At 54.3% G+C, this 16,872-nt stretch overlaps 1 protein-coding gene across 1 annotated transcript in view; it reads right to left on the bottom strand.

Moving 5' to 3' along the window:
- BIN3 (bridging integrator 3) overlaps positions 1-10,790 on the bottom strand; it is a 40,032-nt gene extending 29,242 nt beyond the window's left edge. Inside the window, exon 1 of the mRNA XM_041490608.1 lies at positions 10,742-10,790. Within this exon, the coding sequence (XP_041346542.1) occupies positions 10,742-10,749 (8 nt within the window). The 5' untranslated portion in view covers positions 10,750-10,790. The remainder of the gene's footprint in view (positions 1-10,741) is intronic.
- Positions 10,791-16,872: the final 6,082 nt, after the last annotated feature.

Raw genomic sequence — 16,872 nt, 5'->3', positions numbered from 1 at the left:
TTCCTCCCCCAAAGGCTGGAAGAAGCACTGGGACAGCTCTCCAGGGAAGGGTCACAGCCCCGAGGCTGCCAGAGCTCCAGGAGTGTTTGGACAACACTCCCAGGGATGCACAGGGTGGGATTTTGGGGTGTCTGTGCAGGGCCAGGGGCTGGGCTGGGTGGTCCCTGCGGGTCCCTTTGGTTCTCCCAGAGCCAGTGCCACCCCTGAGGTCAGCCCCTCCAGCCTCCCTCCAGCCCAAAGCAAGGCAAGGATGCTCCACAGACAGCTGAAGAACCCGCTCTGTTTCAAACCAAATCTGCTGGGGAGGATAAAATAATACTAAAAAAACTCCCAAACAAAGCCTGTAAATATTTAGAAAGAGGATATTAAAAAAAGCAACAACCCAGTGTCTGGAGCTGCGAGCTGCTTCAAAGGATTCCTCTGCTCCAACAGCTGGAGGAGAGGCTCACCTGCCAGCACAGCCTTCATTCTTAAAATCCCTAATTCCCAGGAAAATCTGGGTTACCTGAATGAGAAGAGTACTCTAAATAAATTACACAACATATGTAAGGGTGGCTGGGTCAGCTGGGAGCAGCCACGCAGGCAGCCTGAAAATAATTGGATTTCTTTCACCTATCAGTATAATGAAAATCCAGGAATACAACTGCTGCTGTCAATGGACTTAATTAAGTTAAAGAGGTGCTGCTTGGTTAAAGCATCTCAGCCAAAATCTCCCAACGTTTTCTGGGTTGTGATGCTTTAAATAAATAGAAAAAATTGAGGTCATAATGATATTCAAGTGGTTTTTTGCCAAAGATGTTTCACCTACAGCTCAGCTCCATCCCATTGCATTCCAATGGAATCTTCCACTTCCAATTTCCCATCCCAAATCTGCACCAGCAGCTTCTGGGAAAGTGTCTGAGTCCCCTCCTGAGAATTTGGACTGGACCAGCCCAAATTCTCATGCTCCTACACAAAACTTGAGATAAAACCATGGCTTTTGGGACTCTGTTGCTGCCTCCCAGTCTGGCTTTTCCCACTGCTGATTTTCCATTTGCTTCCCACCAGCTCCACTTCCAAGTCCCCAGCACTGCTCCATCCAACAGCTGGACCCTCAAGAAATATTTTTACCAGTGCAACCTGCCATAAAATCCAACTGTGTGCAACAGGAGAAGGAGTTTGCAATGGAAGAATGGGAGGGACGAAGCAAAAAACCCTGATTATCCAAACTGCAAACCTTGCTCTCCCCACTTTTCCCGCTGTTTTCAAACCAAGGCTGTAATTACCCACCGGGAATAATCCAGGGCTGCACCCCCCGTGACCCTCCCTGAGCAGCTCTGGAGCCAACCTGAGTCACCAGGTTTAAATTTAAATTTTTTTTTTTTCAGGAGAACTTCCTGTTGATGGTTCTCCGCCAGGACCGGTGTAATTTTGGGTTTAACCCTTTCCAGCTCCTGTGGCAGAGTGAATCACCCTTCTTTTATAAACAAACACCACTCTGCTGTATAATTTCCCTGTCAATAACTGGGGGTGTGGTGCCTTACAGGAAGAAAACAAAAATATATGGATTTTTTTCCTTTGTGTTTTCCTCTGTGGGTCAAATATAAACCAAAATGAGGCACCTCCCGCCTGCCATCCGCAGCCAGGTGCTGTCACTTGATGTTTTTGGAAGTGATGGCACCAACTTGGTGGTGAAAAGATAAAAAAAATGAGGATTTTACTCAAGGGAGCGTTATCCCACTTAAAACCAGTTTGCCACTCTATGGCAGGGCGGGAACAAGCAGGGAGCTGGAGCCAGGTTGGTTCCTAGTGGGAAAGGACAATTAAAAAGGTGATTAAGGAATTGCCTGTGCACAACCTGCCCCTCTGGGGGACACAGAGAGCATCCCAAAGTGGTGTTGTCCACTGGAAAAATGGTTCAATCCAGGGAGTTTGGTACCAAGAGGGATGTGGGGTAGGAAAAGCTGGTTGGGGATCAGAGCAGGGAAGGGAAGGCAGAGGGAGCACAGGGCGTCCTGCTCCATCCTCACCCCACCACGGAGGGCAGGGAACCCCAAAAATCCCTTTTCTTCTCCCAGAAACAAAGGGAAGTCAGTAGAACTGCAAATCTCCCATGCAGCAGTAAATATCTCTATCAGCATTGTGATGCCACTTGGTAATTATGTCTGTCTCAGTAAAACCTCTAAAAAATAACCCTGTGCAAGTCAGGTCTGTTCCTCAATTATTGGAGGTTTTTTGTTCTATTTTACAGTTTTACATAATTTTCCTGGTTTTTAAATCACTGCCTTTTAATATGATTCTCTGGAAGGGTGGGGGGGGGGAAGATGGATGAGCAGGAAAGAAAGAAGGAAGAAAAAAAAAGATGAAAAGTATGGATTTTATTGAAGCTTTTAAACCAAATGGATTCACCCCACGCCTCAAAACTGCTGCTGGCACCGAAGTTTTGTCCCTCTGGGAGTTGTGGCCCTGCCTGTAAAATTGTGGGGGGACAAAGTGCAGCTGCCACAGCAACATCACAACCATTTGCTTCAAAATTGAGAGGTTTATATTTTTTTCTGGTTAGAAAATGCATGATGGGGATAATACAAATAAACTGGGGGCAGGTGGATCCTTATCCATCACTGCCATGAATTCCACGGATCTCCCTGGTACCTTCAAAGCTGAGCCTGGCTCTATAAACACCAAAGAAAAACCAGAATCGGTGCTGCTTTTTTTTCTTTTTTTTTTTTTTTTCCTGATGTCTCGTTTCTGCTGAGCGAGAGAAAGCTGGGGTTGTGTTTGGGGTGTGAAATCCCTTGAAATCCCGTTCCTGAAGAGCCGAGCGCGCTGAGTCACAGCCAGAGCGTTCCCAGCCCGCGGGGCTGGGGGAGCATCCCGGCCCCTCGCAGCCCCCTCCCTGGGAGGGCACCTGGAGTTTGGGAAAGCAGCAGGGTTCAGGGGGGAGGGAGGAGGGTGAAACACTGCAGGGAGAGGGTGGGAAGAGCTTAAAGTAAGGAAAAAAGTGTGGGTGGAGAGAATCCTGCGAGCTCTACTCGGGGATGCTCAGGAACCCCAGGGAGGGGAAGGTGGGAGAAGCTGTGGCTGATTTTCTCTGAAGTTTCCCCAGCAATCTCATCTATTTACTTGACTTTTCCATGTGCAAACGCAGGGCCACACACACCAAAGCAGTTAATTCTCCTCTGGATGCACAGGAGAGTTGGAAACAAACCTCCCAGGCAGGGGGGGGATACAGCTCCATGAGGTCTGTGGGGAGCTGCAGCTTAAAACACGGAGCTCCCCCTCCCACTGCCCAGCAGTCCCCTGGAAGGCAGGAATTGCCAGCGGGAATCACTCAATCCTTGCTAAATTAGGGAGGAATGATCCTTCCCCAGGGTGGACATCACACCTTGGCATCACCCCTGGCTGTGGGGAGCTGGCATGGAGCTCAGAGAGTGCCCAGGGGATAAATTCCCTGTGGGATGTGATTTTTTTTCCCAGCTCATTCCAGCTCAACACGGCTTTGCCACCCCTAATCAGGCCCCAGAAGACCCTTGGCAGATAAGCAAGGGATAAACACCAAATATTTTCACCCACAGCTGATAAAATGCTCTCCCTGGGGATGCTGAGCTGCCAGGCAGGGATTGGGAAGGGAGGGAAGGATGGACAGATGGATGGACAGGCAGGGATGGGGACAGCAGAGGCTGGGGCAGTTTGGATGTTAATTAACTTGGGAAAAGTGACACTGAGCCTCTGAATTCAATATTCCTGCCCCAGGTGGGCACGAGTGGCATTTGCAGGGGACCCACAGGTCCCGCTTCAGTATGAACTGGTGGCCAAAACTGGTTTTTACTGGTACCACTGCCAGACCACCAACTAAATCCATGTTTTGTGGGAAGTGCCCGCTTCCCGTGGAAAGTTTCAGGGTTTTTTTTTCCTTTTTCTCTCTCTCTCATTGAAACCCCAAGCGCCAGCATAGCCTGGATGCCCGCCAGAGCTTCTCACTCTTTGAATTTCCACCAAAAATCTCAATTCCTTCACCGGAAAGAAACCTCTCTGTGCCTGCAGGCAGGAGGATGACACCCAGCCTCCCGCGCTGCCAGGGTGACCCCGACCCTCCGAGCCTGGTTTTCCCCAAGATTTTGGCACGCTGGATGATGAGGGATCCTGCAAAACCATCCCTTTACACCTGATCCTCTGCGCAGACAAACATCATCCTAAAGCTACCAGAGAAATTGGGTCCTTCCCTGAGCCTTTCCCTTTGGAAGCTGCTGGCTTGGGAATGGATTCAGCTGCATCCAGAAAAGCTGCCTGGTCATGGGACCAGCTGCCACCCCAGAGGGATCAAAGAGTTCCTGCAAACCCCAGCAGGAAGGTCGGGAGCACTCCAGGAAGGATGTGAACCTTCACTTTCTCACTCTGCTACGGAGTGAACTTGGTTGAGCTTCTCCTCCCTCTCCGCTTGGGTGAAGCTTCCCTGAGGGATGGAGGTGTTAGGGAAGGACTTTTCCATGACAGGGAAAAGCCAGGAAGTTCAAAGGAAGCTGAGAGGGCTTTGCCGAGCAGCATTCCTGAGTCTCATGCCAGCCTGCACAAGGAGAGGGAACACTGAGCATCAAAATCCTGGAAACCTGCATTGGGCTCCCTAAAAACACCCAAAGGTGCAAATCCCCGGCCAGGAGGGGATGCCAGCCGTGCCCAGGTGAGCCAGGCAGGAGGGCAGGCTCAGGTTAGGCGTGAATCTCCCGGATGCCTCCTCGCTGTGCTCCCGGCGTGTCCATGGAAACCGCAGGCACCGTCCCACCCCGCTCCCCCCTCCCAGGAACTCATGGCAACCGCTCCAAACACAGCGCGGAGGCAAAAAAAAAATAGAGGGAAAAAAAAAAAAAAGGGAAAAAAAATTATTCCAACGGATCACAAACAGCTTCTGTCGAGGGAGACTCTGCGCCAAATCCCCGTTTGGGTGCTCTCCTCGTGGAGATGAGAGGGGAGGTCACGGGGTGGGGACAGGAGGGATGTGGGGATGGGATCCCTGGGGAATGAACGCGCCCATGCCGCAGGTGAGCGCTCCCACCTGGATTTCAGCCCCATCCCCGGGAACCTGGAGGCTTTGAGCCACGCAGGGATGTCAGGGTGACTGCAGCGGGGGGAGAATGAAAGAGAGGTGTAAAAAGAGGCAAAAAAAGAGGTGTAAACATCGATTTTCTGGATTTTAGGTCAGGCCAGGGAAGACAAGGCACCTTCCTGAAGTTTGGCAGTGGAGGGATGAGCTCCTGGGAGCAGGTCCCTCTGCATCCTGCACGGAGCTAGGCACGGTGTCAGTGTTAAGCAAATCAAAAATAATGTCAGAATCCTCTCTCCCACCCATTCCAAGAGGAGCATGAAAAAAATAATGATATTTTACTCACCCATCAAAAGAAAATTACTCACGCCAGGCGCGTGGGCGAGCAGAATTTTGCAGGGCTGTTTTAGGCCCTGACTATGCTACAAAAATATCCATTTTAAGCACGGTTGTGAAACACGGTTGTGGCTCAACCAGAGCACTGGGTTGGAGCTACCTGGACAAAACAGGTGGAAAAACGAACAATTAAGGGATAACCACTCCGAGGCCTGTGATGGTGGCAGGGGAGGTGGCAGGTGGCACTTCCCAGCTGCTCCACCCCGGGAAATGCCCGGCTGGCGCTCCAGTTTCACCATGATAAAAACTTTGGGATGTGCAAAGCACCTTGCACAGGTGCTCCAGGTAACAGGGAGGTGTTTGGGAGCCTCACTCACTGCTCTGGTATCCACTTGCTTCATCCCAGTTAATTTTATCCCGTGCTCATCTCCCGATCCCAGTATCACTGAAACCTGCAGGGAAGGGGAGCGCTGCCATCGGCCACGTGGGGCTCCAAAAAACATCAATATTGATTCAGAGGGAAGAAAACAGAGCCCGGGGCTGGGTGTGCATCGCTCCTGCCCAGCGCGGCCACGGCTCCAAAACACAGAAAATACTGGAATAACCAACAACCTGGGCAAATCCTTAATGTGGAAAACACTGGGAATAACCAACAACCTCTGCAAATCCATAACAGGGAGAACACCAGGAATAACCAACAACCTGTGCAAATCCTTAATGTGGAAAACATTGGGAATAACCAACAACCTGGGCAAATCCATAAAACAGAAAACATCAGGAATAACCAACAACCTGTGCAAATCCATAACAGGGAAAACAACAGGAATAACCAACAACCTGGACAAATCCATAAAACAGAAAACATTGGGAATAACCAACAACCGGGGCAAATCCTTAATGTGGAAAACACTGGGAATAACCAACAACCTGGGCAAATCCATAATGTGGAAACACCAGGAATAGCCAACAACCTGTGCAAATCCATAACAGGGAGAACACTGGGAATAATCAACAACCTGTGCAAATCCATAATGTGGAAAACATTGGGAATAACCAAAAACCTGTGCAAATCCACAACATGAAAAACACTGGGAATAACCAACAACCCCACTTTGAGGCTGCGCAAACCCATCCAGCCTCCCATCCTGTGGGAGAGACAAACAAGATCCCCTTTTCCCTGTGGGAATTCACCTGGGGGGGAGTGGGAAATCAGAGCATGATGTTTGGGAGTCTGGTTATGAAGTTTGGTTCAATGCAGTCTCAGGAACTTTAAAAAACACTTTATAAAGTCAAAAATGAGGCACTTGGGGCAGTAAGGGGATGATACAGTAAAATCCAGCAATCCATTCTCTTTATTTTTAGGAGTGCTGGCCAAGGGAATCATTGGATTGCACATGAGGAAGAGGAGGATGAGGATGCTCCAAGAGATCCCAAAGCCTAAAGAAAGCCATGGAGCGTAGCCAGGATACCAAAAACATCTCAGCTGTCCATGCAAGGCTAGAAAAGCAGAGCTGCCTCACTGCCTGGGTGCAGGAATCAGGAATTTGGGGATTTAATCCAGGTTCTATCATCAGCAGGAGCTCTCTGGAACAGCTCTCCTGTGCTGGTACAAGGGTCATCACTGTGCTCTTGGGAGTGACCCCTGCATTCCAGGGAGCATTCCCTGTGCTCCTGGGAGCATTTCCCATGTTCCAGGGAGCATTCCCTGTGTTCCTGGGAGCATTCCCTGTGTTCCAGGAGCATTCCCTGTGATCCTGGGAGCATTTCCTGTGTTCCAGGGAGCATTCCCTATGTTCCAGGAGCATTCCCCGTGTTCCAGGAGCATTCCCCGTGTTCCAGGAGCATTCCCTGTGTTCCAGGAGCATTCCCTGTGTTCCAGGGAGCATTCCCAGCCCTCATGTAGCACAGAGAACTCACAAGGAGCAAGGGATGGTCCAGGATTAACTCCACACCACTCAACAAAGCAGCAACCTGCCAACAGCCCTTAAATCTCTGGGGATTTCCCTTACAAAAAAATTAAGGATATGAGTGCTCAGGAGCCAAAATGGTGGCAATTTATGCAACCTCCCAGCTCTGCAAAACAATGCTGAGGACAAAGCTCCATCCTCTTCCTCAGCTGCAGCATCCAAGCCTGGAAAAAGAGGGATCAACCCAGGACTAACGGCACCCAACGCCAGAGAGACGCACGTGGAAGCTGAGCAAAGTCCCTGCTTCCCTGAGGGAAATGAATTTGTAGAGCATTTTTAAAGCTTAATAGAAAGTTCACATAGTGTATAACCCAACGCTTTCCAAAGCAGCCAGGGCTGGAACAAAACTCTCCCTCCCCGGAGCGATGCCAGGGCCGGACGTGCCTCGCTGTGACATTTCAGCAGCGGGGCACGACCCCACGTGTGTCAGCGCTGCCACGGACGTCAGCCGGGCCCCGCGGCCGTGAATGGCCCGATTGATGCCGGGAGGGCAGCCCCGGAGGGAGCCGGGATGAGGGCAGCCCCGGGAGGGAGCCGGGCTGAGGGCAGCCCCGGGAGGGAGCCGGGATGAGGGCAGCCCCAGAGGGAGCCGGGATGAGGGCAGCCCCGGGAGGGAGCCGGGATGAGGGCAGCCCCGGGAGGGAGCCGGGATGAGGGCAGCCCCGGAGGGAGCCGGGCTGAGGGCACACACACACCCAGGGCTGCACTGAGGTTACACGATCAGGGCCGGACTGAGGGCACACGTCCATGGCTGGACTGAGAGCACACACAGGGCCGGACTGAGGGCACACATCCATGGCCAGACTGAGGGCACACGTCCATGGCTGCACTGAGGGCACACACGCACACACACACACACAGGGCCGGACTGAGGGCACACGTCCATGGCTGCACTGAGGGCACACACACACACACACACACACACCCAGGGCCGGACTGAGGGTGATTGTGTGGCCGCCGTGGCGCTGGAAGCCCGCAGGCTCCGAGCTCCTCGTGCGTCAGCCGCGCTCCGGAGGGTGACGCGGCCGGAGAAGAAAGACACTCAGAATTCCCCGGAGTTCCCCCCGCTCGCTGGGCAACTGCTGGAGTTCTGGATGCTGAGAGTTTTACATTTTCTGTACAGACTCTGACCCCCAGGAGAGTGCTGCGTTTGACCTGAGGCGGTGGAGAAGGTTTCCAAAATTGATTGATAGCACTGGGATTATGAGTGTGGAGTTGGTTACAAGTGTATGACATCACAGGGTGGAAAACTCAGAGTTTGGGATCTTAGAATATAGTAATAAATATGGAGCAAGATGGAGGTTTTAGGACAGAGGCAGGCTGTTCTTCTTTACCTTCTTCTTTCTTCTTCTCCATGGGTTTGGGTGGTTTTTGTAACTGAACAGAAAAGTCCACAGTGCGGGCTTTGCGGGATCAGTTATTCGGTTAAAAGTGAAAATAATTTAGGTATCATTTCTTAATTGGATAGATTAACCTTAAAAGACCTTGTACCAAGAGATAGTTAACCATTTTGTGCCTTGCTAATGAAAGACTGCAGATCTCATTGCTGTGAGACTGTAACTGATAAGAAATAATAAACATCAGAGTCTAAACTATCATCTCAAGTACCTTCAATCCCAACCTCAACAGAGGTAGAAAAAGGAAGCCAAAAACCAGCAGGCAACGACCTTGGATTCCTCCCCAGAAAAAGGCAAAAACAGGCAATCTGCCAGAGAAAGGGCTCCCAGAAAAAGCCACGTGTGTTGTGGTGACAAGGAACAGTCCCTGGGGCTGGATGGACACCAGGAATTGCAAGTGGAAGTGTGGATACCCTGCACCCAAATTATTCCGTATCCAGCGTGTGAAGGGATTATTTATCCCTCACATTTTGGCCCTGAAGCTCCTCCTGGAACAGAGGGTCCCTTCCAGAGTCCCTTTCCTCAGGCTCTCTGGGAAAAGTTGGCTCCAAAACCTCATTAGCCAATGCTGTCCATAACTGTTGATGTTCTGAGATGAGTAAAGCAAAACCAAAGTGATTCCAGGGGATAAATGTGTATTTTTAGCCCAAATGCCCAGTTTTAATCAGCACCTGTGTGTGCCTCATTACATTCTCGCAGTACATTTCCAAACCACAACTCCACAGCTCCCAACCCAAAAAATTTTCCATTGTCACCATGGAACTCAGCCTTCCAGGCAAGGAAAAGCCCTTTTAGCTCTTGATCCATCCCATCCTTTGCCTCTCACAACAGTGCTGGATCTCCAGAACTACCCAGGATGAGAAACCACACACAGCAGTCCAGATTAATTACTAATATTATTGATTTCTAATACAATTCAAATAAATAAGCACCAATGTGTCCAAACGGAGCCCTCATCAGTTTGATTCAAACACATGGGAATTCTTCTTTCCTCTTTTTTGAAGGAAAAGGCTTTACTTTCATGGAGTTGAAGGTGGTTTTTCAGCATTTCAGAGCCAATGGGGACACTGGGGACCCTCCATGTACCTGCAGCAGCACCTGGGCAGGGAGGAGGGGGAGCGGTGGGAAGGGCTCAGGGGGTGCTGTGGGGAGCACAGGTGAGGGGTGTGAGGGGTGCACACCTCTGGGGCGGCTACAGGGACAGCAGGGACAAACCTGGCCAGCGCTGGGGATCCCGCCAGAACAAACCTGGCCAGGACTGGGACAAACTTGGCAAAGACTGGGACAAGCCTGGCCAGCACTGGGGCAAACCTGGCCAGGACTGGGACAAACCTGGCCAGAACTGTGACAAACTTGGCAAAGACTGGGACAAGCCTGTCCAGCACTAGGGCAAACCTGATCAGGGCAGGGGACCCCACCAGGGCCAGCACCAGGACAAACCTGGCCAGAACTGGGACAAACCCGGCCAAGACTGGAGATCCCACCAGGGCCAGCACCAGGACAAACCTGGCCAGCACTGGGACAAACCTGGCCAGGACTGGGGACCCCACCAGGGCCAGCACCGGGGCCGCTCCAGGCCCAGCAGCGGGACCCACTCCGGGGCCAGCAGCGGGCCAAGCCAGGCCAGCGCTGTGAACCCACCGGCTCCGCTCCAGGGCCTGCACCGGGGCTCCCACCGGGGCCCGCTCCGGGCCCGTCCCCGGCTCCTCCTCACCCGCAGTGCCCACGGTGAGGAGCCGGGACCGGGCGGGCCGGTGCCAGCGGCTCCGGTTCCCCCGCCCTGCCCCGCTCCCGCTGGTCCCGGTTCCTCCGCCCTGACCCGGTCCCGGTGCCGGTGCCGGCGCTCCCTTCCCCCTCTCCTGCCCCGCTCCCGGTTCCTCCTCCCTGACCCGGTCCCGGTGTTCCCGTTCCCCTGCCGTGCCCCGTCCCGGTTCCTCCACCCAGACCCGGTGCCGGCGCTCTCGTTCCTCCGCCCTGGCCCGGTGCCGGTGCTCCCGGTGCCCCGGGGGTCCCCCCGCACTCACCAGCTCATCTTCCCCCTCCGCCCCGCGCCGCTCCCGGAAGTGCCGCCGCTTCTGGCCCCGCCCCTTCCGGCAGCGCTCACCCCCGGGGCCGCGCGCCGCGGTGACGCCACGCGGCGGGGGCGTGACGTCACACAGCGGGGGGGAGTGTGACGTCACGGGCAAGGCGCGGGGGGAAAAGACCCCGAAATTCGCCCGGTTTCGGTGCAAGGGCTGGAAATGGGGCGGGAGGGGGTGGAGATAAACCGCTGGGAGCTGTGGAGCGTCCCCGGGGTGGGCAAGGAGAAGGAATTGCCTGGATCACCCCTGGGTGGGCAGGAGGAATTGCCTGGATCACCCCGGGTGGGTGAGGAGAAATTGCCTGGATCACCCCTGGGTGGGCAGGAGGAATTGCCTGGATCACCCCGGGTGGGTGAGGAGAAATTGCCTGGATCACCTCTGGGGTAGGCAGGAAGGAATTGCCTGAATCACCCTTGGGTGGGCAGGAAGGAATTGCCTGGATCACCCCTGGGTGGGTGAGGATGAATTGCCTGGATCACCCCTGGGGTGGGCAGGAAGGAATTGCCTGGATCGCCCCTGAGTGGGCGAGCGCATGGCGAGGGAATGCCCAGGAACATCCCAAAAGTGGGTGAGGGCAGGAGCATGGAATGCCCAGGAACAGCCCGGAGTGGGCAGGGGCACAGGGAGGGGATGCCCAGGAGCATTCCTGGGGTGGGCGAGGGTCAGGAATTGCCTGGGATTACCCCTGACATGGGCAAGGATGCAGCAAAGGGGCTGTCCAGGGGCGCCCCTGGTGTGGGCGAGGGTCAGGAACTGCCTGGGAGGAATTGCCTGGATCACCCTTGGGTGGGCAGGAAGGAATTGCCTGGATCACCCCGGGGTGGGAATGGAGAAGGAATTCCCTGGATCACCCCTGGGTGGGTGAGGATGAATTGCCTGGATCACCCCTGGGGTGGGCAGGAAGGAATTGCCTGGATCGCCCCTGAGTGGGCGAGCGCATGGCGAGGGAATGCCCAGGAACATCCCAAAAGTGGGTGAGGGCAGGAGCATGGAATGCCCAGGAACAGCCCGGAGTGGGCAGGGGCACAGGGAGGGGATGCCCAGGAGCATTCCTGGGGTGGGCGAGGGTCAGGAATTGCCTGGGATTACCCCTGACATGGGCAAGGATGCAGCAAAGGGGCTGTCCAGGGGCGCCCCTGGTGTGGGCGAGGGTCAGGAACTGCCTGGGAGCGTCCTGAGCTGGATGAGGGCATGGACAGGGGTGCCCGGGGTTATTCCCTGGGGTGGGCGAGGGCACAGGGAAGGGATTCCCGGGGACATCCGGGGATGGGCGTGGGCAGGGCATGCCCAGGGACACCCTGGGGTGGGCAAGAGCAGGGGGAGGAGCAGGACTGCCCCAGTCGAGGAAATCCAAGGGGCATACATGGCCTTTGGAAGAGCAGGAGCACCCAATTTTGGGCAGAAACCCCCCCAATCCCATCTTGAGGAGGCTGGCCAGGGCTGGGAGGGACAGCAAAGTCCTTTTGGTGACCAAAAACCCGCCGTGTCCTCAGCACTGACCCATCAGCCACCTCCATCCGCGAGCCCGGCATGCAGCAGAGCCCCCCACGATCGGGGTGCCCTTGGAGCCCCTGTTCCAGCCCAGGGTGCCATCCTGGGGCTGGGAAGCAGGGCTGGTGCCAGCAGCCACATGGCAGCACACGGGGCGGCGGCGCGGGCCGGGCGCCAGGGGTGGCTTTATCAATTAGCAGGTGGAGGTAAACAGCACGGTAATTACAGCCAGCGAGGATGATGCTAAACTGGGAAGGTGTTACCGACACCGCTGAGGACAGGGATTAGCCCAAAAGGAGCAGGGGGAGGGGGCAGATCCGGGGGGGGCACCAGTGCCAGAGTGGCTCCCCCCACCATTGTCCCATTTTGTGCAGGATGGGCAGGAGGAGCCAGGCTGGGTGGAGAGGGGACGTTGCGAGGTGGCCTGAGAGGGAGGGATCAGTTTTGGGGTGGGCAAAACCCTGAGGGGAGGCAGCCAGGAGGGTCCCCACATCCCCATCCAGGTGTGGGCAGGGTGAGGAGGAGGAGGAGGAAGGCTGGGGCCAGGAAGGTTTTGCTGCCAGCTGGGCCAGGCTGCTGCTCCCGGCCTGTCCCCAGCGTGGTGCCCCTCACTGTCACCTCGGGGCGCAGGGGATGGGACAAGACAGAGCTGGGATGAGCCTGGGTCTGTCATCCTGATGGTCACAGGACTCGGGGAGCAGCTGCTGTGGAGGCTCTGCCCTTTGTGTCTCTGTCCCAGGAGGATGAGTCTGGCCCCTTCCTCCAGAAGGGATGGGGATGGATCCACATGGTCCCACGGGGTGGGAGATGAGGTCAGATGATCCAGAACCATCCAGGCCTTCTGTGGGTGATGTCTCCTGCCAGGCAGTGGCAGAAGCTGAGCCAGAGGTGAGAAGATCAGGGATCCCATCAACATCTGTACTCCAGCTGCAAACCAGGAGCTTCTGGCTGTGGGTCCTCGTCGCTCCCAACCCCAGGGACAGTCTCAGCTCTTGGTGCTCCTCCTGAGCAGCAAATCCCATCCCACGGAGGGCTCTTGGATCCAACCACATCCTGCAAAGCCCCGAAGACCCTCAGCAGGGAGGAGCGAGGTGTTGGTGGCCTCCTCAGGACCCCGCCGCTCCCGCTGAAGAGGCAAAGGCAGCAAGTTCTGTGGAGCTGGTACGTGACTGGAAGCCCTTCCCTCCTCCCCAGAACACAGATAGCCCAGAACGGGGATGGAAAGTGCCGTGTTTCCGTAGCAACCAACATTTTTCGTGCAAGGTGCTGCACGCACTCCCCGCGCTTTGCCACCCAAGGGTGCTCCTCACCTTCCTGCTCCGCGCCAGGGGGGTCCTGCCCAGCGGGATGCCTAGGCCCGGCTGGCAGAGAGGGTCCCCAGGGCCTGGTGGGCTCTTTCCCTCCTCCTTGCCCGCAGAAGGAGCCCAAAGCGTTGGTGCAACGTTGGGTGGCTCCTCACTGGGGCAGCTCCTCTGCTGTGCCCGTTCCCAGGATTTCCAGTGTTTTCCAGGATGAGCCACCGCTGGAGATGGGCAGCACCAGCAGCACCAGCACCTGCACAGCACCCTCAGGTGGCGCTGGGGACCGTGGTGGCACTGCCTGTGGGTGGTGGCTCTGGTTCCTGCCCCCCTGAGCCACACACGCGGACACCACAGGGACACCGGTGGCTCCCAAACCATCCCGCAGCCCCTGATGGCTGCAGGACCTCCAGAGCACGCAGGGAAGGACAATCCCAGCTCATTCCAATCCAGCCTCACATGGCCACCAAACACTCGACCACCGGGAATCCACATGGAGGAAACCTGGTGCAGCGCCAAAGCCAAGTCCTCAACACCACAAGATGCCATCCCTGTCTGGGCCAGCTGTGCCCCAAGTCAGAGCCTGGATTTTCCCCAAAATTAAAGCCTTTCCAAGCCAGGGAGCGCAACAAACCCCCTGGACGGGCAGAGCTGCCCTGGAATGGCCGGAGCAGCAGCTTTTCCAGGCCCGGCTGCAGATCCAAATCAAAAAACAGGAAACCTGGCAACGTTGCCAATGCTTCCAAACCCTGGGAACACCAGGAAAGACCACAGTGCCGATGCCAACCACCAGCACTGCCAGCAAGGCCTTGGGAAGGAGGACATTGTGGGGTGCTCAACCGGTCACGCTCCACCCCAGCAGAGCTGGACCCGTGCACACCAAGGGGCCCCCAGAGCCCGGTCTGGGATCCTCCAGCACAATCCCAGCTCTGGGATTCAGGCTCTATCCCCATCCCTGGGGAAGGATCCAACCACCACACGCCACCACTCCAAACATGCAAGCGCCTCCAAACTCCTTCTCCCACTCGTTCCTCGTGCCCGTGCGAGCGCCAGCGCTGAAACCCAGCGATTTATTTTTATCCCGAGCGATCCAGCCTGGGAAAAAAATCCCCTGCAGGCGCTGTCCCCGGGGCGATTTGGCGAAGGGCGCGGGAGCATTACCGGCTGAAGCGGCGCGATCCTCTTTGGTGGCCCAAAGTTATCCCGGCAGCCGCGGAAGCCACCGGCAAAATGGTGACGGGGTCAAGGCGGCGACGGCACGAGCGGGGAAAAACAGGATGGGAGGTCAAGGGCAAAGCAAGGACGTGGCGGATTTTTGGGGACAGGGTGGGTGCCCCCATCCTGGGTGGGTGTCCCCGTGCCGATCAGGTTCCCCCATTCCAGTGGGGTTCCCCCATCCCGGTGAGGTGCCCCCATCCTAGTGGGGTTCCCCAATCCCGGTTGGGTTCCCCCCATCCTGGTTGGGCTCCCCCATCCTGGTCGGGTTCCCCCATCCCGGTGAGGTGCCCCCATCCTAGTGGGGTTCCCCAATCCCGGTTGGGTTTCCACCATCCTGGTTGGGCTCCCCCATCCTGGTCGGGTTCCCCCATCCCAGTCCCCCCATCCTGATCAGGTTCCCCCATTCCAGTGGGGTTCCCCCATCCCGGTGAGGTGCCCCCATCCTAGTGGGGTTCCCCAATCCCGGTTGGGTTCCCCCCATCCTGGTTGGGTTCTCCCATCCCGGTCGGGTTCCCCCATCCCGGTCGGGTTCCCCCATCCCGGTCGGGTTCCCCAACCCGGTCGGGTTCCCCCCATCCCGGTTGGGTTCCCCCATCCCAGTCAGGTGCCCCCATCCCGGTTGGGTCCCCCCATCCCAGTCGGGTTCCCCCTTCCCGGGGAAGACGGGACGCGAGGACGGAGCCGGTCGCCTTCGGGGTTGCCCAGCGGGGTCCTGCTGTGCCGTCCTGTGGATAGAACTGAAGCAGAGGGAGGGGGACTGAGAAAAAAAAGTGGGTTACTTTTTTTAAAAAAATCATATAAAAAATAATATTTAAGGAAATACAGCACTAGGAAAAAAAACTCTGTACAAACAGGTTTCAAAGTCGCCCGTAAAGAGACACAGCACCCAATTCCCTGCACATTTCAACCATTTTTACACTCCCCTTACACATTAAAACCTTGGTTTTTTTTACTTTCCAAACCAATATAGATCAATTTAAGCAAATAAAGATATTTACTACAGATTTTGATTGTCAGCAAACACAATATATTTACTGCATTAGCATTTGCTCACAGTGCAAATGGTACAACAATACATCAGTTCAATATTTCTGATTTTTTCCCTTAAAAATGCTGTATGCATTAACTATCATATTTGCATTACAACATGACAAATGAGCAAATGAAATGTGTGTGAAAATTATCACCTTTTCACAATATCAAGCATAATTTTTTTTTAACCTTAGTATAAGGTACTATAAATCCAAGAAATAAAAACATCCACAAAATATATTACATCTGGTATGATTTTTTTTTCTCTAAGTACTCAACTTTATACAAAAGTCTTTCAAAAAATATCATTCCCTTAGGTTTGTGTGGTTAAACCTGATTGTGGTTTGTTTTTTTTTTTTTTTTTTGTTCCTTTCAGTTCACATAAATTAGACTGCATTCTTCCTCTTCTCTTTATTTTTTGTACGTTTTTAATGTGTTTTTTTGTGGTTTTTTTTTCACATGCAGACATCAAACCTGGATAGCACGACCTTTTGGCAACAAAGATTTTTTTTTCTTTTTAAGTCATTATTATTTTTGCTTAGTTTAGCTTAAATGTCTGAGCACAGTTTTATTAAAACAAAAGAAGAAAAAAATCAGAGCAGTCATGCAATGACATGCACATACCAGAAGGAGAAAGAAAAAAAAAATAATAATAAAATAGAGGACTAATTGATTTTTCTCCTCCATAGTTGGGTGGTTGTTTTAAAGTGACCAAATAAAATAAAATAAAAATATCTCACATTATAAAAAGTATTCAGCAAAATACTGGGGTGCTTTTTTTTTTTTCCCTGTATTTCTGTAAAGAATTTCCCTTCTGCTGAAAACAAAGAAAAAAATAATAAAAAGGAAAAGAAAACAAAAATAAGAAAACAAACCCAAAAGCTGCTGCCGGGACATCACTCCCCGCCGCCCCCCGGAGTTGGGGGGACCCGCAGAGCCGCCCCCCGCCCCACCAGCCTGGCTTGGGGGGCTGAGCCCTCTTACCTCCAACACGGGGAGCCGGTGCTTGGGGACACGGGGGGGACACAGGGCCGG

This window comes from Pyrgilauda ruficollis, unplaced genomic scaffold (genome assembly GCF_017590135.1).
Source record: "Pyrgilauda ruficollis isolate IOZ18807 unplaced genomic scaffold, ASM1759013v1 scaffold125, whole genome shotgun sequence".
Lineage (NCBI taxonomy): Eukaryota > Metazoa > Chordata > Aves > Passeriformes > Passeridae > Pyrgilauda > Pyrgilauda ruficollis.
The sequence above is the reverse complement of the archived record's forward strand: the minus strand, read 5'-3'. Positions and strand labels throughout refer to the sequence as shown.